The sequence below is a fragment of the Notothenia rossii genome (assembly GCF_949606895.1).
Source record: "Notothenia rossii genome assembly, chromosome: 9".
Classification (NCBI taxonomy): Eukaryota; Metazoa; Chordata; class Actinopteri; order Perciformes; family Nototheniidae; genus Notothenia; species Notothenia rossii.
In genome coordinates, this window is record NC_136907.1 from 62,515,646 (window position 1) to 62,537,957 (window position 22,312).

The window sequence follows — 22,312 nt, forward strand, 5'->3', positions numbered from 1 at the left end:
AGGACTGCATGTTCTGTTGGCGTCCTCATACCACAAGTCTTTCACAGACCACACTCACTAAAACACACATGCACAGACACACTCGTTTCCGTTGCCATAGAAACTCAGGATGATTCTAATCAAGCTGCTGATCAAACCAGCCACACGTCGTGCCTCGCTTTGTTTAGTTGTCAAACACACACACCTCTGAAACACACAAGGACAGCAGCAATTACAACACAACTTTTTTATTTTCATTACATCGTTTTCAAGGCCAAATTACAAATAAATAAGGAAAGAGACAATTGCAAATAGCCTGGCTCGCAGGGCCACTTAATCACACAAATCAACGAGGAGACCCTCGAAAACTGGTCAGTAACAAAGATTATTAAATATAACAGGAGACTTTACACCTGTACAATTATTGGTAGTTTGAATGGACTTGAATTCATAGATCCCTTCCCCTCTCAACCTATTTACAATGCAAGTGAAACTAGAGGAGTGGTCTTCCCACCGCCACTTTGTCTTGGCCTTGCTGAAATGGATGTAGCAGGACACAGCATTGCGTGCTATCAACTAAAATATGGGTAGTGCTTCACATTCTTAAGACCCCTGAAGACAGCTCATGTGTGTCAGAAGGCAACTAGCTGCCTCTAGCCAGGCAGAGGAAAAGCAGCAAACAGCACAGTAAGCTACTGACTTTTCACTAAATGTCGAGAGAAAGAACTGTAATAAAAATCAGGAAGGGAGGAGTGGCTTTCCATTTCATCATGATGGTACTGTAACTTCTGTACATGCTAAAATAACCTTTACGCTGAGCTAGTTGGATAAGAGAACTAGTTAAGAGTACCTGACTGTACATTTGTTAATGCTAAAATTCTTCAGTACAAGCAAAGCAAGACTTGCATTACAAGAGGGCACCTGGGGGATAGACGTCGGCCTTACAAAAGACCGTTGACCAAAAACTATTTTGTGTTTTACCCATAAATGTGAAGCGAAGAAAGAAAGACTGAAGCGAGGGTGTCACTCGTACTGATGCCATTCAGGTCATTTCACCACCAATCTGAAAACTACAGTATGACATGTATTCAGTATTTTTTACATGAGTTCAAACATGTGGCGGTTGAACCTCTTCATATAAGTTGCAATACAGTGTCATACACATGAACCAATTCGAAGATACTATGAGGTCTGGTAAGTTTATGCTATTTACTAACAATTAAAAAAGGGAGTGTATTGATAAGGAATTTCTTCAGTTGTTTGACTGGAGCGCTTTCCTCCTCATTTCTTCCTCAAATATGTATTCAAGTGCTTTGGTACAGTTGCACACTTTATATTAAGCGGTTTCTACAGTGCCCAATAATAAATAGTTCAGTCTGAATAAAGATGATAGCATTATTTAGCACAGTACGTTCAAATGGGCTTCATCGAGACCTCCCTCTCAGTGTGTCTCAACCCCTTTAATCCTTTGCTTGTGTTCCAACATGTCTTTCAATACGAGCAACAGACCTTAACATTCATACACTACGGAGGGGCTGCTGTATGTGCGGTTTTTTTCTTCTTCCTATGTACTCTAGTTTAAATTTGTGTATAAATATTGCACATTCATTTTGTAATTCATATTCATAAGTAAAAAAAGACAAAAGTAACAGTTACTCAATCTATGGAGAAAAAAATATAACATTTCCGCCAAAAAGTAATTGAAAGAGTAACCCATAAAAGGCTTAATGTAACTATTTTTCTACGCTGGGCTTATTTCCCTCTGAGACATCCATACGGTGCATTGGTCATGACTGGAGGAATACGAGGCAGGGCTTCTTAATGATCAATGAACAGACAATACAGAATAACCATTTAGATACAGGCTGGGAGGTTTCCCGGGGGGCGCTTAGGTGGAAAAATGAAGCCGTGGGCAAAGAGCAGAGACAGAAAAAGCCCCAATGGATGCGTTTTACAATTTAGGTTTGACCCTGCTGCAAAGGGGCCGAGACCAAAAGAGAGACTGAATCGCTTCTGCTAGTCAAGTTAGCAAGCACACACTCAAATGTACAAGCTTTGAGACACAGGCAGAAAAAAGGGGCAGGGCAGGAAAGCCAACCAAAAAAGAACCTGGAAACAAAGCCCAATAAAGTACTTTGCGTAAACAAATTGGCAATACAAAACAGGAGGATAGAGAAAAAAAGACCCTTTAGAATATGACCATACAAAATACAGTAAGAAAATAATAAAAAATGTTGATGCTCAATCTCTCATGGCTTTGCAACACCGATTCCTCATACTTAAAAAAATACTCATCAAATGGGGTTTCAAAGCTGACGAACCAAACATGAGAAACGTGTAATGAAGATCCCTGCATATATTCCAACCTGAATGTTACTTAAAGCCCAGGAGAGACCCCTCCATCGCTCTCATGCTACCCTATGTCCCTGCCAGGTATCTGCACTAAGTCCACTACCATACTGAACATTTAGAGCCCTCCAGAGAGCAGGGGAGGAAGAAGAGGAGCAACAGAACGAGCGCACGGACACTGATCCAGATATACGTTTAGCCTGACATTTATTTCACTTCGAGTCATACGGACGTCCGACTTCATGTGCCACCTCGGTTGTCATAGAAACTCAAAGGGGAACGGTGAGTAAGTCGCACCGGCTGGTTCAGCCATCTATGAGGGACCATGAGCCTTTTGGTCTTGAGAGATAGCAAGTAAGCTGGTTTCAAGATTCGTCTCCCTCTTTTGATCGAAGCTGGTCGCAGGGAAGCCGAGGAGGAGATGCATGAGATGCTTTATGTGCCTGTAGTAGAGTGTGTGTGTGTGTGTGTGTGTGTGTGTCTAAAGTAGAACTGCTCCCCCAATATTCCTTGTAGTGGCTTCTGAGCTCCATGTGTATGTGTACAAGTATATATGTGGATGGGTTGTTTAAAGCATTGTTTTATTTTCCTCCGTACATTCTCTCAATGTCTTCCTGGTAGTGTGATTTCAGCTCCTTGCGTTTCAGTTTGAATGCGTCGGTGACCAACCCAGTCTCCGGGGTCCAGGGCTCAGAACTCAGACGGATCTTCTTGGGGATCTCGAACCGCTCCATTTTCGCTGGTTTGTGGAGAGAGAAGAATCACAAGTCAGTTTGTTAGTGTAACACTACAGCAAGTCTGTCACAAGCCAGACATCATCGCACCCCATCTGAACCGTGAAGTTATGATGGAGAGTAACACATCTTTAGTATTGTTGAGAAAGCTTTAATGAGGGCATTTACAGAATGAATATAAGCGAGGAAGACGATTAAAGGCCTTTTGCCCCTACCTGAGAGGGCAGCTTCAGTAATGATGCGAAGAACTTCTTTCTCCATCTGGGAATTGTTGCACATCTCCTCCCATGTGCCTCTAACCTGCACCTGCTCCGCCAGGGCCATGAGCTGCTTGTGGTTAGGCACCACGAAGCTGATCACATACGACTGGTCACTGAAAAAAAGTACAAAAGAGTCCAAAATGTAGTTTTACCACCATTAGGGTCTTATATCTGAAAGGAACAGATTTCAAAATGGAGTGTGTGCAGGACTTTACCTGTTGGCATAGGCACAGATGTTGTCTATGAGTGAGCAGTTCTTCAAAACAGCCTCCACCTTTCCAAGAGAGACGTACTCGCCTGCCTGTAACTTCACCAGGTCCTTCTTACGGTCTGTTGGAAGACAACCAGGTCACAGTCCTAATCGAACAGATACAAGATGTGCCACACATGCTCTAGTTTGTGGATTTCTTACCAATGATCTTCAGGCATCCGTCAGTGTGAACCTCTCCAATGTCTCCTGTACAGAACCATCTCTGGCCATTCTCATCCACATAAAAGTCCTCACAGTTCTTAGTTTCATTTTTGTAGTATCCCATCGTTACGTTGGGGCCGCCAATCAAAATCTCCCCCCGTGGGTTGGGCTTATCGGTGCTGTAGTATCCACCTAGAGGAGCAAAGGCGTGATTAGAATACCAGTACTTTTTATTGCTTTTCTAACTTTAGTTTTTCTCATATAAAAACATTACAACAACAGCTGTGCACGTACATAACAACCCTAACAAAACAAAAAGATGCAGTTGGGAGTCACACTCTCATTTGACCATTTGTCAGAACAGTTCCTCTAACTCAATCAGTCAGTATTCCTTGTCGCTGGTTTGAATCTTAAACATTGACCATTTCTCTTCATATTGTGTTTCTTGCAGTCCCAGTCGATATGTCATTTTTTCCATTATATGAATTTCCTCCACGATCTCCCATCCACTGTTCCACAGTAGGAGGCTCCACCTTGCACCATTTCCTAGTTATGGCTTTCTTGCCAGCTATCAACAGTATTTTTTAAAGATATCTATGTAGTGAACATTTTCCTCTGTAAAATTGCCCAGATAAAGTATCATGTCGTCCATAGGAACCTCATATTTATTGCTTTCTTTAAAGTTGGGTTATTGGAATTGGACTCACCCTCCTCCCAGTCTTTCAGTTTCATCTCTGAACAAACCAATGGAGCACCAACTCGTCCTGTGCTGTAGTCCCACACTGAAAAGAAAACACCAGCAAAGACTTATGGTAAAAATATAATGACTACAAATCAAGATGTTTTATATTTTTCATTTGCTCTTCTCTTAATTTCCCAAAGGTGGCACAAAAACGACTGCCGTTTCACATAAAATGCAGTCTCTCTTACTCTCGCTGATGGTGCCGGCTCCACAGGTCTCCGTCAGGCCGTAGCCCTGGCCCACCGGGCAGCACAGGCAGATGTTCATGAAGCGCTGTGTGGCAGCAGAGAGGGGGGCTCCGCCTGAGAGCAGGACCCGGGTGTTCCCTCCCAAGAGCGCACGCACCCGTTTGAACACCAGACTGAAGGAGAGGAGGCAGACAAAATGAATACAAAAAAGAGACGAATGAGTGACTGATGAGGCCAATCAGATTGTTGTATACTACTACGTATATTCCAAAATTTACTTAAACCAGGGGTGTCAAACTCAAAGCCTGTAACCCCATTTTATGTGGCCTGCAAGAGTTTGCAAAGAATATAATATAAAATACAATTGGTGTAATTGTTGAATATTTGCTTTAAATGATTTTCCCTAGACTTCTGCTTTCAGACGTAGTTATTTATGAAGTTATTACCAGAACTGATAATAATCCAATGCAGAGCCAATAATGTAATATAATACATTATTTAATATATATTATATATTTATATATGTGTATTGATATAGTCTTAAAGTTACAACCGGCTCTTTGAGTGCAAAGAGCCGGTTGCTAATGTAGCCCACAATGAAATTGAGTTTGACACCCCTGACTTAAGCAAAATAACATCCTCTGCAAACACAGTGTCAGAATCCATTTTATGCAACGATTTACCTAGTTCCCTAACCTACTTTTATGACTAACACTAGGATTCGATTAACCATGTTACTGAGGTTAATGTTTGCTCTTGTTTCACAGGTGTCTCTCTCTCTCAGAACAGGAATGAAATGTTTATTTACCTGTCGCAGAGTGGCGTGCTGTAACCCTTGGAGATCTGCTCCATCTTGTAGTTGTAAGCCAGCGCAAACAGTGTCCTCTGCAGTTTGCTCATCTCCTCCACTTTAGTCATCACATTCTTGTAGATGCGATCCATGATTTCCTACGCACATTAGGCAGGAAAACTCTTTCAAAACACTTATTACAAGCCATATTACTACTAACAATTGATTTTTGGAATGATAAAAACATCTTACTGGTACAGCAGCCATGAGAGTAGGTTTCAGCACACTGGTGTCCCCTTTACTGCCCTTCTTTATCTTGGTAGACTGTAAACAAAACAATCGATCAACTGTCAGTAAGGGAGGTAGATACATTTTAAAATCATGACCAGAGGTAATTGAATGGATTTTTGCCAGAGTAAAAAACGGGATAAAAGTCAGGTAAGATCTTTAAGGACATTATCAAACACCAAATGTTGTGATAGGATTCAGGGATACATCGTTAAGGAAGTTTAAAAAGGATGAAGTAAAAACATGAACGATGATTTCCAAGGGCATCAGCAAAGGAAACGGTGCATTTCGTAATATATGAACGCGGAAGGCAACTAACACATTCTGCCCACAAGGTGCATGTGTGTGTTTTTACACTAACCTGGTCAGCTAGAGTCTGGGGGGAGGAGTAGCCGATGCTACAGCCGTGAGAGATGCAAACGAGTTCTGCGCTGAGCTCTAAAACATGCGCCAACGGCAGGTAGCCAATATAGGTGTCTGATTCACTGCCGGCGCAGAAATAACAGCAGATTAATTTCAACAACAAAAGGTAGGTGGTGGTGGTATTTGAGTATGACAGGATAGATGTGATCGTGTTTCAGAATCAGTAGAAAGAAGGGGAAGAATGGGAGTTGGGGGAGTTACGTAACACAGGACAAAGAGGACAGGAAGTGATTCTGATATGGACATACTTGAGGTTAGGGATTCGCTCGGCCATGCCAGTAATGCCAGCAATGATGTTGCCATGGGAGACCATGACACCCTTGGGGATGCCTGTGGAGCCGCTGGTGTACATGATGACCGCGATGTCTGAGGACTCTGGCTGACTGCGGTTTACTGCGACTGCACAGGCAGAGGAGCAGAGGGAGATGGTTAGAGAGAACATGGATCACACATCAATGTAAACATTATTAGTTTAAGAAATGTCTGCTCACTTAAGTAAAGAACAAATGGTACAGTGCAAAAACCATTAAAACACAAAGGGTGTCTATATTTCTTTTGAACCAAAGCTGAACTAAAATGATTTACAATGAGAGAAAATGATAAATGCAGCTAATCCTCACACTGAGTTTTGGAAATAGTTCTTGTTTTCTAAATTTCACAAGTATCTTTCAAAAGTTATTATTTCACACATTTATTGTTTGTTTTCTATTTTAATTATCCAAGATTTTAAAACAATCCACGTTGGTTTTCTTTACAAATACTGCAAGGGGAAATTGTAAAAAAGGTCTTAAGTAATTTTAGTAGCACAAAGTAATTTCTGTTTTCCTTAATTTTCCCTAAAAGGTCAACCAATGATATTGTGGCAATGGGGGTTTGACAAATTGTAATTTAACCTCTAGCTGACTGTCATGCACTGCACGTCACTCCAATTACATATGAGGGTGTCCGCTTTGAATTAATCCTCCATTAGTTGCGCTTCCATTAATTTCCCCGGACGAAATTGAAAACCTTTTTAATCACAAAACACGAATACTCACTATTTTCAGGCTTGGACCCTATCTCCTTCACAGCGTCCATACTGTAGACTGTGATTCCTCTGGGGATGTTTGGCCAGCTTGTGGGTTTACTGTCAACTACAATGATATACTGCAGCCTCGGCACATCACACACTATGGCCTGGGACCGAGAAGTTGGATGTAGGAGGGAGGGATGGAGAAGAGAGGACATTTTAATGATGCAAATGGAACAGAGCTTCTTATTAAGCCATAATGTTTTACACAATAAACACCCAATAATGAAGTGAACTTTAAGTGAAAACATAGCCTTACCTTGAGACGGCTCTGAAGCAGGTCTTTGCTTGTGATGATGTGCGTGATCTCCGTCTCGTTCAGGCCGTGGGCGATGGCCATGGGTCCGAGAGTGGAATACAGTGTCACAACTGTCAAAATCAAATCCAGTTAAGTTGGTCATTCTTTTCTTACTGTAGGCTCAAGATGGTCTGAATACACATTATGTTTGTCTTTCTGTCACTCACGTTGGAAATTGTACATAAAGCAGGCTTGTGCTACCAACATCCACTCTGCTCTGGTCTCGCAGAAGATGGCGATTTTACACTGCGGCTTCAGGCCGAGTGCTGCCAGACCGCTGCCAAAACACTTCGCTGCCTCGTAGGCTTCCTCGTACGACAGCCAGTTATAGTTCCCTAGAATTACCTGCACACAACATGCAATTGTAAAATGGATAATGAAAGATTATTTCCACACACTACACCACGATACATGAAAACTGTCCTATGTACATACATTCTACAGGACTACACATCTTCAGAGATTTCACTAAAAGTGTCCACAATGATGTGATTAATGTGAGAACTGTATAGCTGTATATAAAAAAGGTAATACTGACACAGCTGAATCTAAAAGAGGTCCGATGTTGTTACCAGTGGCAACATTATCCTTCATGTGTGGTCAGTTAGCGCCATCTGTAGGGCTTTTGTAGCCATGCAGGTGTTAATGAGGAGGCTCTCTGCTTCCACCCACATTCCTCACACTGTGCAGTGTCTGTCAGCCTCGCACACACAAGCAAACTTCCTGTTATCCCACAGATTCACCTAAAGCGTATACAGTTCTAAATGTACATATGATAAGCGTTGCCACCCACTGACATGACTATCTTTCCTCCTGACAACAGAACAATCATTCAAAAGAATACTGAAGGCAGTGTTTCCCCTAGGTTTACTGCTTTGAGAGCGGTGCTGCCTGAGCGTGGGGGGGGGGAGGGAGGGGGTGAAATATATATATTTTAATTTAAATCTATTGATTAATGCATCAGTGTTTCTTAGGGTCAAAAACACTAAACTCACAGCTTAAAATGAAAGTGTTTAGTTTGTTTTTTAACATTTAAAAATAAAAAAATAATAATATATATATATTTTTAAACAACTTGAATTTCAAGGGGGGCGCGGGGCTCCGTTGGCGGGGCGCAGTACCCCTCCAAGACAATGGTAGGGGAAACACTGGAAGGTGATAGAATTGTTTTATGAAATAATGTGTGTGTCTCACCTTTTTGAAGACCTTGCCGTTCGGCTGGATCTCATCCTCTTCACTGAGCACCTCCCTGGTGCCTAGACAGTCTCTCTGTGGAAACCGACTGGCAGCGTATTTAAACATTTTGTCCAGGGTGCCAACATTGGGGTGCATCCATGCCACCAGCTTGTCTTGACTGTTGGTGGCCCTGTAAGGCCCTAATGGCAGTCCACTAACTGAGCGTGCCTTGATCCGGTTTGCCCGCTCTAGGTTGTTGCTAGCTCCTGAGAGGAAGTACCAGGGTATGAAGGTGATGACCGAGTAGACCCACACCACAGAACGGAAGACTTGCAGCAGCAGCGGGTTCATATCCTCCTTCAACTTCATCTTTGAGGATGAAGGTAAATCAAATAAATCAAACTAAACAAGCGGCGTCACACTCTTCTCAGCGCTTGAAGTGTTTTGACTTGCTGCGGCTGAAGATTGCAGGCAGTCGTTCGTTTGTGCAGTAAGTCCAAACCTGCAGCACAGAAACACAACATGAAATGATAGAAGTATAGTCTGGAATACAACATTTAAAAGCACATTTGGATATTTGAGCAGCTGGAAAAGTGTGGAACTGCGTCCCAGTAAATAAATCCTTGCTGCCTATTCTTAGGCCGGCTCTCTGGTACTATCTATTTCACCAAATCTACTGGCAAGCAAGATGCTTTAGCAATTATCATCATCAACAATAATAATCGTGCTAGTTAATAAACAGTCAAATGAATGGCCTCTCCTTTGAAATGTGCAGTGTTTTCATTTCATTACCAATAAACATTGCCTCCATATGCCTCCCCACTAGTTTGCAACTCATACCAACTCAAGACATAATATTACATTCAGCAATACAGCATATGTCATACTTGTGACTGCTCTCATTTCTTTGGCTATACCACAAAACACTTTGGCTCTACTGGGACACTGCCCCTGCACGTCTGATCCTGAGCATGCTAGAAGTTGCAGCAGTGACTCATTCCTATGATTGAGAAGTCAAGAGTTCACGAAGGAGGTGAGCATAACCTGAGCAGCTAACAGGACTGAGAAGAATCTAACACTGACTGATGAGAGGGGCTGCTCAAACACAAGCTAAAGGAAACAACTGAGGAATGACTCTGTAATTCTACATGTTTAGCAGCACAAGAACATTTAGGGACGCTCCTGTCTAGATAACAAATAGTTTTCCTTTAAACGTGGCTCACAGCAAGGACTGTGAGACCATGGCCAGGATAATATTACACTGCAGGGTACAATCTGTTCCTACACAACAATAGTCATTCTCTGTACAGAGTTCGTTATTAATGCAAATCAGCATATTTATATGTAAGTGTGTGCACACGCATGCTACTTTCTCATGAGTTCTACACTCAGAGAAAAAACAATAATTTCAAAGTGAGTATATTGGCACATCTATTAGCAACGTGTGTATACATATAATGCTGCTAGGTGAAGGAAACAACATTCTGTTTCTGTTGATCTAGTGCAGGGTTTTAAAGGAGGCAAACAGCAACGGCCTATACTAGAGTATAATTCTAAATACACATTTTATAAATTGTGTCACAGGTGAACGTTGAACTTGTCTCACCTGTTTTGCAGGGAGACACATACCTCAACCAACTGAAACTTTAATTTAATTGTATATTTGGGCACATCAGGAAGGTGAAAGTTCCCTTTGTTTCTTGTAACACTGGTTCATTCATCGGGTGCTTTACTTTGATTTAGGTCGACACACCTGCTCCTACTTACTTTTCCAACAAGAGTGTGGCACATGATCAGATTGTCTAATTTAATCAGGATAGAAATTATTTAACATGGTCCACAGTTATGATTACAGAGCAGATATTCTGCTTCACATTCACAACTTTCATAATAAAAAATATCATCAGGACTGTAATGCCAGGCCATCTTTCCATCTTTCTTTGTCATGCCACAAAGCCAAAGGCCTAGAAAAAAGGTTCTGATCAAAGCAGACTTAAATAAACAAACACGTTGCCAATACTTAAAGGTTTGGTATGTAAAGTACTCCATCAACATGCTTGACACTACAGATTTACACCACAGATGTCAGCAGACTTGCAGCTTAACTAAAGTATCAATAATGATTTTATCGAGCTTTAATCTGATAATGAAGATATTTTATCGAGAGTTATAGTATAAAAACAACGTGATGAGGTTAAATGATAAACCTTTCCCCTTTATGATTTACATCTGGCAATCGTTACCTGCCTTTTTCTCCAACTTATCAATGAATTCGATATTGCGTCACATTTGAATTTTCAACAGGCTGTATATTATGTTTTAGCTTAACTATGATTAACGTTGTTTATATGTATTTATCTGTTGATATCAATAGTGTTTTGATTCGTGTGTCGATATCATGAATATTAGATAAAATAATAACACATAACTGTTATGATAACCTATACACAATTATAGATATGATGTGTGATGTTATCAAAGCATAACCTGGCACGGTGGTTGTTTTCATTCTAATCTAATAAACAAGACATTTGTATTACTCCGCAGTGTGCGTCTCTGAAGCTACAAGGCTAACGACGAAGCATCAAGCTTAGCAGCTAGCATGTAGCTCAAAGACGAGCTAGTATTTAGCATTTCAGCTAACCACTGCAGTTGTTGTTAGCCCGCTGCTGATACAGTTTGTTAGTTTGTTTAACAAAATTCAGTTGAGAATCAAACGGGAGCACACACATCGTATTGTACACAATTACATGGCACATTGTAGGCGATGTGTTGAGCAAACCGGTTGCTAACCATCAGTCTCATCAACATCAGCAGTTCACACAGCCATACATTCTCACCTCTTTTCCAGCCGCTACGCCTAAGTCGCTGCAGGGTTGAATCAAGTCTCTTTATCGTTGTAACCAAAGCTCTGACATCATATTGGCATAATCTATAAACAATATGTGTTTGGGTATGAATCACATCTACTACCCTGTTATTAAACGATTGAAAAATGTAGTGAAATTATAAATTTGAGCATCACCGGGCCAGTGCTGCCAGCCCGGAAGCTTCTGAGTGATGTCAGGACATTACTCCACAGCGATTGGAGCACTGGAGGTGGCGCGTGCTTGGGATAGCTGGACGTCAGTGAGGTTACTAGCGGTCACAACTGTGGCCAGCGTCAGTCGTCGGCACACTGTGACCCGGGATATACCCGGTCCCAACGGGTCAATTCGACCTGTCACCGTGAACAGGTTTGACTTTGCTCCAGTGTTAATGCACCCTGAATCCCAAAGATCGAGACAAACCTAAAGGTGTGTGTACACACCAGACATAGAAAGGCGCACATGGTAGATGGAATTGAAACTGAATGGTGGGCTTTACAGGAACGTATATTTCAGAGTCTAGACTACAGACTGTGCGAACAGTCACCAGCGTATTCTCCTAGTTACCTCTCATGTATGAAAAATTGATTTAATTATTTTTTGGGCAAAATCAAACAAGCGAAACTCCTTTTTCTTCTGTTAGTGCCAGTAGCCCCACCATGACTCCTCGTGACTAAGGCTATGGACTATAGACTTAAAGTGGACCTCCTACATAACCACCATGCAAAAATCCCCTAAAGTGGCATATGTAGCCTACAAAGGAAAATAAAGGGGGGCCCAGTGGTTTGCTTCCAGTTCCATTCTAAAACAAACTAAATAGTCAATACGCAACACTCTGGTATAGTGTTTTCTAAACATTTCCATAACGTTGCTATCCTAACATAGGCCTACTGCAGGATTTAAATTAAAAACATGAAAGAATAAACTAAAGTTAAGTGTTAACTTGTATATACTGTAGTTATCATATCCATGTATAGCCTATTCAACAGAAGAATAACACTGCAGGACAACTGATAAAGTGTACCTGTATAAAAAATCGTAGCCTATTTACAAAGGAAGTTTGTGTAAAATTAGCAATTGGATGGATTTTAAGATCCCTTGGTCAAACCCTTTGGTAAAGATGTAAGCAAACCGTCCTCTGACTGCTGACAGTCTGATAAACTGAGGAAAAAGATTGGATTGAAGGACTGTCGAACACCCATAAAACTGACGTCATGACCGTGTTCACAGCAACATTAGCAGACACTGACAGTGAGTTTCAACATAATGTACAATGATTATTAGACTGAAAAGGTTTTTTATGGTTACTATTATTTTTGTTTTACACTGTTAGCCTACTGTTTAATACTATTCATAAGGGATCTCACTGTTAGTATTTTATAATTTAATTCATCCAACGCTCAATTTGAAATTGCAGCCTTGTTATAGTAGCCTATATGCAGATTTATATTTTAAAAGGTATTCAACTCATATTATAATGGTTATGCTGGCTGTGATGTTGTAATTATTCAGTTATTTATGAAGTAGACCTTGATTATTGTGCTACATGGCTTCCTCAATCACAATATAAATAAATATACAGCAACAATAATCAATAATTTCCGGGATAATGTTTTTGATGCAAACCATTTTTATTTGGTTTTATCGACATTTTAGATGGAACAAATGTGTTATTTCTTTCCCTCTGCCATTTAAACGTTCTCTCATGTTCTTACAAACTTCCAGTTAACATTGTTGATTTTAATGTGTGCTTTCATTTTGGAGAAAATGCTGGGGGGGGTTCTCAATGAGGGCGGAGTTAAATGTATAACCCCGCCCTCGTTAAAGTGACACCCCCTTTATTTCTCACTTCAATCAGAAGGTATTTCAAGTCAAGTACTTGGCCCCGTTGGTAACTGTTAGGGTATAACTTTGACCCAGTTTATCAGTTCAAACTGTCCTGACTGAGCACACGCACTGTAACCTTGGCTGCTGTACTCTCAGTGTTTTGTCTCCCTGTTCCTGCCTGTTGGCGTCAGCTGATAGAGGTGTTATGATTCTATCTTGTTATGCAGCATGTTGATTATTCTCTCTGAACTAGCTAAATACATGGGTCTGGGGTAGAGTTCTTCAGATTTGACGTGGCAACTCTACCGTGAAGTCAGAAACTCTGGCTCTTGGACTTGTATTTTTAATTCTCCGGCCGAAGCTCCTAAATAAACCATCAGTGTTTGACATCAAAGCTATTGCTCTTCCCGTGTCTACTTCATGAGTCGATGACTCCCACTGCATTGCTACATAGAAGTTTCCCCCACATGAACCACTGGTTTATAGAATAAAGCAAGCTCTAACCTTATGCAACCAACAGATGTGACAATGGTGATATTGTATTCTAATATACGAGGTCCAATTGTATCCAAGACATTCAGTCAGATATAGGCCTTCTTTTAGAAATCTTTGTTATTCCAGTTTATCACTCAAGGCAACACCACATTAATGGTAGCTGCATAATTCATAATTTATTCACTACATGCAGTATGTTGCCATTGCAAAAATAATGTTGTTCATTTTCATCCTTTTTACCCGGAATACCTAACTAAGATTGACAGCGTTGGGCATTTTTCACCATAATAAACATTATAAAAACAGTTGTGGTCCTTAATAAGACGTATTGATAAGAGGTGCTTGCAATAATGTGAGTTGTTTGTGAAGTATTGGAACGTTTTGAGTAACAATGCGGTAACAGTTTCCTTTCCTCCTAGCTGTCCCTGTCACTTCTATTTTTGGCTCCTGGCTCGTTGTACTTCTCCCTCAGCTTGTCTCATTTGACCTTGTTTCTTTATCAGTCTAGTTCTGTCCTCTCATTTGTTCAAATCAGAAGAAGGATGACAAAGAAGAAGAGAGATCCAGAAGAGGGAAATGGAAGTAGAGTAAATGGAGAAGGGGCTATAATTGAGGAACCTGGGGGTGGATAATCATTGAACCATTTGAACTTCAGCCCACAAAACTATAAAGATTACAGTTAACCCCCTAAACAAAACATAAAAAACACATAGTCTGATTTTTTTCTTTACTGCGATCATCTGACAGGCACCATCCCTGATAGAGCCATCTGCAACACAGTGTGGATTAGTCATACTGTTACTGTTGAAAATCAATATATTCTGGTCCCATGACAGTACTGGTGGCTATTTAAAAAATATGTCATTGGGCAGAATACACCAAAGTCACTCAACTACAAATATATTTTGGGTCACTGTACTGGCAACTGTTGTTCTTTCACCATTTTGATACAAAGTTTGTATGTAGTTTGTAATAACTCTACTGTGTAACGAAACCATGAACGAAACTAGATGATTCCAGATACAGAGAGAAGAGGTTATTTTTTCTCTACTGTAATCTCACATGTTTACACTAGAGGGAGTTGGTGCACATTTTATTCATTTTTTTAACTGCATTTTTTTATAATCTGATTTGTTTCACGTTGACAGAGAGAAGATCCAAGAGTTCAAGACAGAGGAGAGTCTTAACATCTGAAGAGCCACATAATGGAAGTGAAATAGCTAGGTAAGCCATGTTTGACACATTGACCCTAAACCTTGATCCCTTCTCACTGGTCTCTGGTGTGTTTGCATGCTTGTTAGGCATATGTCTGTGCAGTCATAATCTGACAAAAACATGCACTCAAAACACAAGTTCATGCCTTTTTCTCTTCATAAACCCACACCATTCTCTCAACATGTGATCACATGACGAGATAGAGTGCGTACAGAGTGGTGATAATCGCTCTCCTCAGGCTATGTCTGAGGTCATCTTGATGGGACACAAACCATCAGAGGGCAGATGTCATGAGCAAAAGGAACACTTTCATCTCCTCTGTGAAATCCGTGTGTCCAATCTGATAACGACACACTTTGCTCACACTTGAAGGAAAGACACAGGAAGAAAAGAAATGTATCCTGGAACTGTCTGTCTCTGTGTGACCCTGTTTTTTCTTGACAGCATGCACAGTGGCTAATGGCTGTTCCCTTAGTGTCATGTGACTTGTTAGAGTATTCACTTAATGATAAGCTTCTTTTAAGTTCTTGCTGCTCTCAACAAGACTTCCATGCACAGTAAAGACCAACATTATAAGACTTAAAGTTCCCCTATTATACCGTTTTTCATCAATATTATAGGTATTATAGGTCTCAGATATATACAAAACATGTCTCTGAAGTGTTTGGCTCGAAATACTAAACAGATCACCCATTGTAGCATTCTATAAACCCCTCTGTTTCAGCCCTGTTTCAAAAGTGCTGATTCTCTGTCTTTTACTTTAGATGAAAATAAGGAGCCACTCCCCACGCTCATCTGAGAGATATTTGGTTAAAAAGAACACAAAGGTGCTCTAGGAGGATATTCAGGTGATAAGGTGGGGGGTGTTACCTTGGTTGGTTATTGGCTAATGGTTACATGAGCCAAAACATCGTTATGACATCATAAAGTGACAAAAATCTTATCAGCTCATTTTCAGACAGGTTTTTATATAAATGGATCAGGACAAAAAGTGGGCAAATATTTTTTCCTGAAACTTTCAGAATCTCTTTACACAGAGGGGACACATGTTTATGTAGAAAAGACATGAACAAGTGGATTTTGCACAATAGGTGACCTTTAAATAAAATAGTAATGTTGTTACAAGAGGTGTATCACTGTTATATTCCAATCTTTTCAAAGTAAAACAACGAAAAAACCAATACGTTTTGACCCCCTGGCTGATTATGAAGCCCCTTGGCGTCCAGTTGGATTTATAGGGAAAAGGAGAGGGGGGGTCTGTGTGGGGATTAGAGAACAAAAGGTTCCTTCTCTGTCATCAAAGAGGATCTGCTCAAAACTCATCCCCTGCTCTGTAGCGACAGCTTCTTATTTTGGGGAGAGGGAGTGATGGCTGGAGGGAGGTTTGGCTAAAGCGGGAGAGTTTGATGGCAGGGGATGCAGATTTCAAAGTAATCTTTAACTTTAAGCCCTGCAGTCCCTGTGAAATGAAGCCCTTTGCTCCAGACTCAGTGTTGCCTATGGCTCCCAGTGGAAACCTGCCACCCCTCCTTTTTTCTCAAGCTTTTGTCACGGTGGCATTTAAGTGGCATTACTCACCGACTGGATGACCAAGTGAAGGAGTCCCTTTGAGAGATCTGAAAGAGATGGATTTTTACTCCCGAGACCAGTGTCGCCTCTTAAAACAACACTAAGTGGAGATAAATACCTACTGTGTTTTTGTGATACAGCTAAACTAAATGGAGACATCTTGTTAAATCATAACCAATCTTATAATAACACAAACCAAGCAAATTGACAGCAGGATAAACACTATTATACTTTTTTCTTAAAGGAAATAATGGGTGATAAGAGCATCTGTTTTCGTCCTATTATTATAAAAGAGATCGACAGAAAATAAAGTAGCAATTATTTTCATCCCACACTTGCCTGTAACCCAAAACCTTTGAGAGTGATCTGGGCGTGGACCAAGTCGTTAGTGGAGTTTGTATGTTCTTGCTGTTTATATGACTATAAAAGCAAACTTAAGACCATCATATGATTTAGGACCCCTAGGAGGTCATCTGCATCTATTGTTTAAATACTTTACAACACTACTTATTTTGGCCCCATACCCCAAAGTTATTTCTCTCATCTTGTGAAGCCTCATGTCCCCTCGGGGTCTTTGGCCCAGGATCCCCTGCTGATCTGCTCCTCTGCAGGGAGTCAGTGTAATCACATAGAGGCAGTTATGGGGTTAGCAGGTTCTGTCATTGGCACTATAGGTCATGTTATTAATAATGCTGGTGGTGCAATGACATTATAATAAATCAGTTACATAGCAACACGTTGACACCAACGTACAGTACATGCTTGTACAGAAGCTTCCAAGCACCCTATATTAAGTCTGTTGTGTAAATAATGTTAGTGCAGGGAAACAAGTGGGAGGAGATGAGCAAGACAGTATCTGCTAATGTTGCCATTAGCAAGACAAGTCAAAGTGCTCTTTCTGTGATTTTAACCTTTAGCATAAGCATTTGCACATGATCACAGTTGCATTTTACTGAAACCAGCAAGAACTTAAGGCTAATGGGCATTTCCTTAAATGGGGTCCAAATAACAAATATTGAGGTTCATCAAAGGTGCATCCTGTGAACGGAAAGCTGTAAGAAGCCAGAGAATCTTACAGTTTTTCTCGATTGCTAACACACTAAAATGCTACATAAAGCACAATTATTTTAACTGACACTCAAAGAGCCATACATCGGCTCAAATCTCCAAAACTCAAAACACGTTTTCAGCTTTTCACACAATTTGCAAATCAACATGGCACGTTTTTGCAAACCACTGCACACGTTTCTGCACGTAAGACACAGGCATCTGACATAAAGTCACGTGTTAGCAGGTTTAAAACACTGATATTCAAAATGCCTCACACATGGACCAATGATCAAGAAACACATTCCACCTGACCAAGCACCTGATAGCATAATTGTTGGCTCATCAATCAGGATGTTAGCACTATAAAAAGACCACAGGTGAGTACTTTCTTACAGCAACAATGGACGCCAACATGGAAGCAAGAGCAAGAGGAAGAGGAAGAGGAAGAGCTGGAGGGAGAGGACATTCAGAGGGTTCAGCCTAATCTATGCCGATTTACTGTTGCCTCTGTAATCCGGACACCTAGACTTGAAAACAGGTTAGTTACCAGTTTTTAGCTCTGCATAATTCATGATATATCAGAGCTTATATCTGTTGTGTGAAACGTATTTACTTCATTACTTTAATTGAATTGTTAGCATGTTGCATACTATAACTGTACAAAACTCCTGCACAATGTACTGTGGTATAATTACTGTTATGCAACACAGACACTGACCAACCACTATATTTTTGTTGTTTATCCGAAGGACTGAGAAACAAAGAGGTGCAGGTGGAAGGCTAAGGATTTTCAATGAGGCACAGGAAGCAGCAGTTACAAACTGGGTTTTGGCAAACAATGCCATCACACTTAGAGAGATCAGAAGCATAGTAACTATGTGCTGAGATGCATGTTGCACAATGTTATCTTTGAATAAAATGTGATTTTTTTATACAAATCAGTTGTATTTCTTCATTCACTGTATTTCTTTATACTCAAGCAATCTTTCTCTGCAGAAACCTCTATGTACAGAGCATAGCCCATAAAAGATGGAAGTGCTTTAGATGATGCTCAGCAGTGTGTAGTTGGGTGGTCAAACAATCTAGTATTATGAATGAAGTCATATTTGGTACAAAAGTTTACATTTGGTAAGTGTTTATGTAGTTTTGAGTGCAGTTCTTCATTTAGCAGGAGCAATTAGGTGTTTTGCACTTTGGGTGTGTGGTTTTGTGAATTGTGTTTAGTGTTCTGAGAAACTGAGCAATTAAAAAAAGAAATTGTGTTAGCAATCGAGAAAAACTGTAACACATAACATCCAAATTATTGTATTGTATTGTATTTTTACTCTGTATTAGTAGATACTGTAGTATTGCTTATTTAATGATGCTCATACAATCCGTTAGATTCAAAATAGGTATTGTTTTGTAAGAGACATCATTTATAAATTAATTACAAAAAGCACATGTACCTTATAACTTTAACAATAACTCAAGCCCCAGTAAATCAAGAGAGTGTGACCGTGAACCAGCATGCACAACACCATAACCCTGAAACACAAGCAGCTAAATGGAATCCAGCCAACAATCATTTTCATTTTAACACCTATCGTTTTCCAAATTCAAGTCATTCATCCTTCACAAACACTGAAGCATCTATATATCATACTAAGCACACTGAAATAAATAAACACATTTACCTTTAATTATACTAGTCTGGCTATTGTATCCAGATTCGCAGCCAGATGATTACATCACATTAAGTGAGGAAACTGCTGGCTTCAGTTTCAGGTCTGTACTTCAACATGCACATTAACCAAGTGAGGATGAGTGAAAACGGGGCTAGGACACTGGCAACAAACAGACAGATAGGGCCGACGGGCCACGACGTGTGATTAAAGTTATGCACAAAGATGAGCCCCAGAAATAAGAGCACCACCATGGACATGAAAGAAAATATGGCGCACACGCAGCCGGTCATGAACGCAACTTCTTTGCAAGTCTGACAGCTGGCGTTGCTCTCCTGGGAGGTGGCTGAATACGCGGCTGAAACTGTCTGGACATCTGTGAAGGATGAGTCCAAGGGCTTGTGATTTTTATGCGGGAGCGACTGAGTCAACGCACTGTTGTCGGGGAGGTTGTACACACGGTACTCCGGCACCGGAGTTCGGTGGCGACACACGGGGCAGCCGATTCTCCATCCACGACCCCCACGGATGTGCAGAGCGTCAAGGCACTCATGGCAGAAGGTGTGGGAGCAGGCCAGCAGTTTGGGAGTGTGGCGGCCCAGGTCGAAGTAGTTGTAGCATATTGTGCACTCGTATTCCTCGCTAGGGAACGAGTCGGTCACGTCAGGCGGAGCTGAGCCACACTCACCTCCTGTAACGACCGCCTCCGCCATGTTCCCGTAGAATAGGGCTACCGAAACAGTATTATTTCACGAAGATACATTTTCAATAAACAAGCACAATCATATTGTGCAGTATTTCCTGGTTGGAAGATGGCCGTATTTCGATACAACGCTTTAATGTGAGAAATATTATCTCTGCATCACTGCATGTCCTATGAGTCAGTCCAGTCGTCTGTCGTTGGTCTACCCGGTTGTGTCCAAGTCTGATCACAGACTTGTTGCGTAACCGGCCCGGGGCACAACCCGTGGACAGGGACAGACTATGGGACTCATTGGGATCATATTACCAGAACTAAACACTGTTTACCATAAAATCATCCAGGCGGCAAACGTGTTCAAATTGACTTTCCAATATGGTCTGTGTCACCTGGTTCATTTGTCACAAGTGTGGGTCATGTGTAAGGTGTATTAAATAGCCCTATTTAACCGTATAATTAGAATGTAGTGCCTGCAGCGACAATAGACAGCACCACCTTTCGTTTGTCCCGTAGGCATTTCAGAACCACATGCAGTGGACAGCGCCGAGTAGTGCAATCAGCAGTGACACCCTGAGCTGCAGCGACATATTCTAGAAATAAGTCTGTGTTTGAAGTGCTGTTATTTAACTTTCAAGATGAAGGACATCATATTTGCCAATGGTCTTTTGCTGTCCCAAATGCTGCCCCATTTTCTCCACACTTTAAAACTCCCTGTCTTTACAACCACTCTTATGATCAGTTAAAACTTGATTTTGAATCTAAAAACACTATCTGACCACCATATACGCATACTTTTTTTATGTCAAAAATATTGATGACATTTTTCAAGATGGATTAAACCCTTCAGGCTCAGGTTGCCCACCTTGACCCAGATACACCTGTATATCAATTTTGAATGACTGTACAAAGTGTTGACAACCTCTGCAGCATCCATACCAAACAACTGCCAAATGTCGTCATGGTTTCATGGTCCATAGAAATGCACTTGGAAATGAAAGCAAGAATAATTTTATAAATGGATTCCCCTGCTGGAAAATCAATTCATTTGGGGGATTGAATGTCAAATAGTGTTAACTCTTCTCGTCCGACTTGTTTTAAAACCTTGTCTGGTTAACAGAAATTATATTGTACAGCCTAATTTATATTTGATAAAAAAAGATCAACTGCTGTAATTTCATCACCTCGCCACACTTGATAACACACAGTGAGATCTATATAAAGTGAAGTTGTGTCTTTCAAGATTTTTTAGAATAGATACATGTCCCTGTAAAATTATGTTAGTGGGTCTCATGGTGTCAGACGGAACTTGGAACTATGGTATTTCTCCGAGAACATGTGCCCTCTTGTGGATGAATGTATGCATGCATGTTTGTACAAAAAGAATAGAGGCCTGCTAAGTAGCATATTGTGTCTAACTGGATTACAGTCTCATACAATTACATGCAATAATGACATTTAACATTGTAGTAACTGTAATGAGTTACAGTTATTTAAAGCAGTAATCCGATTAATAATACTTTTGAAAGTACTTGTTCAATTAGACCTGCTTTAAAGCATGTTAGGATTATCAAAAGAGAATAGGTGTGATAGAAGACAAGTTCTCATACATTAATCATGGGATTAATGATTGTTGTTGTTTTACTATGCAAATATGTACGTTTCAGTAAAATAATGTTAAATATAGTCCAGAAATGTTTACATGAAAGAAGTAAAATAATGTGAAAACAGTACAGTTTGCATAGAACCCAATTATGTTCTAAAAACAGAACTTATATGACATAAAATGTTGGATCCCTGCATGTTGCGCGATGGCAAACTGCAAAACATTGAAAGCAAAGGGCAGCCTTGTGTTTGACATGTTTTGGTCATGTCCAAGCAAAAGTAATGTGCATAATATACAGCCAATTGAAAATCACCTATCATACAATATGTTTCACAGTTGCAAATTGACTCACAACATAACCTTGTACTGAATTATGTCATAATCTAAAATATATTATTGCTTTATATCAGGATGCATCCAGTTTCTTTGGGGAAGTGTGAAATCCACTTCATGGGGCATGTCACAACACAAGATACAATGTCTTCCTTGCCTCTCTCTCACACACACACACACACACACACACACACACACACACACACACACACACACACACACACACACACACACACACACACACACACACACACACACACACACACACACACACACACACA

General features: G+C 40.6%; 2 protein-coding genes across 2 annotated transcripts; both read right to left on the reverse strand.

Annotated features, from left to right (window-relative positions):
• Positions 1-211: 211 nt before the first annotated feature.
• On the reverse strand, positions 212-11,831 carry acsl3b (acyl-CoA synthetase long chain family member 3b). Its single transcript, XM_079648327.1, has 15 exons — positions 11,549-11,831; positions 8,727-9,210; positions 7,700-7,877; positions 7,494-7,603; positions 7,203-7,341; positions 6,414-6,564; positions 6,104-6,227; positions 5,707-5,778; positions 5,473-5,612; positions 4,665-4,837; positions 4,442-4,516; positions 3,735-3,926; positions 3,538-3,652; positions 3,278-3,435; positions 212-3,067 (listed from the first exon to the last, which is right to left on the reverse strand). The coding sequence occupies exons 2-15, from the start codon at positions 9,075-9,077 to the stop codon at positions 2,910-2,912; spliced, it is 2,136 nt and encodes a 711-aa protein (XP_079504453.1). The 5' UTR covers positions 9,078-9,210; positions 11,549-11,831; the 3' UTR covers positions 212-2,909.
• Positions 11,832-18,871: 7,040 nt separating this feature from the next.
• LOC307020703 (RING finger protein 228-like) lies at positions 18,872-20,660 on the reverse strand. The gene has a single exon (XM_079652234.1). It carries the CDS (start codon positions 20,106-20,108, stop codon positions 19,467-19,469), a length of 642 nt encoding a protein of 213 aa, XP_079508360.1. The 5' UTR covers positions 20,109-20,660; the 3' UTR covers positions 18,872-19,466.
• Between the last annotated feature and the right edge of the window lie 1,652 nt (positions 20,661-22,312).

Bases quoted from the DNA above. Each gene is read 5' to 3' on its own strand.
- acsl3b (XM_079648327.1), bottom strand. From the start codon at position 9,077: ATGAAGTTGAAGGAGGATATGAACCCGCTGCTGCTGCAAGTCTTCCGT. The intron at 6,565-7,202 runs GTGAGTATTCGT...CTGCCTGTGCAG, and splicing joins AGGGTCCAAGCCTGAAAATA to TCGCAGTAAACCGCAGTCAG. The intron at 5,779-6,103 runs GTTAGTGTAAAA...TTTTGTTTACAG, and splicing joins CCCAGACTCTAGCTGACCAG to TCTACCAAGATAAAGAAGGG.
- LOC307020703 (XM_079652234.1), bottom strand. From the start codon at position 20,108: ATGGCGGAGGCGGTCGTTACAGGAGGTGAGTGTGGCTCAGCTCCGCCT.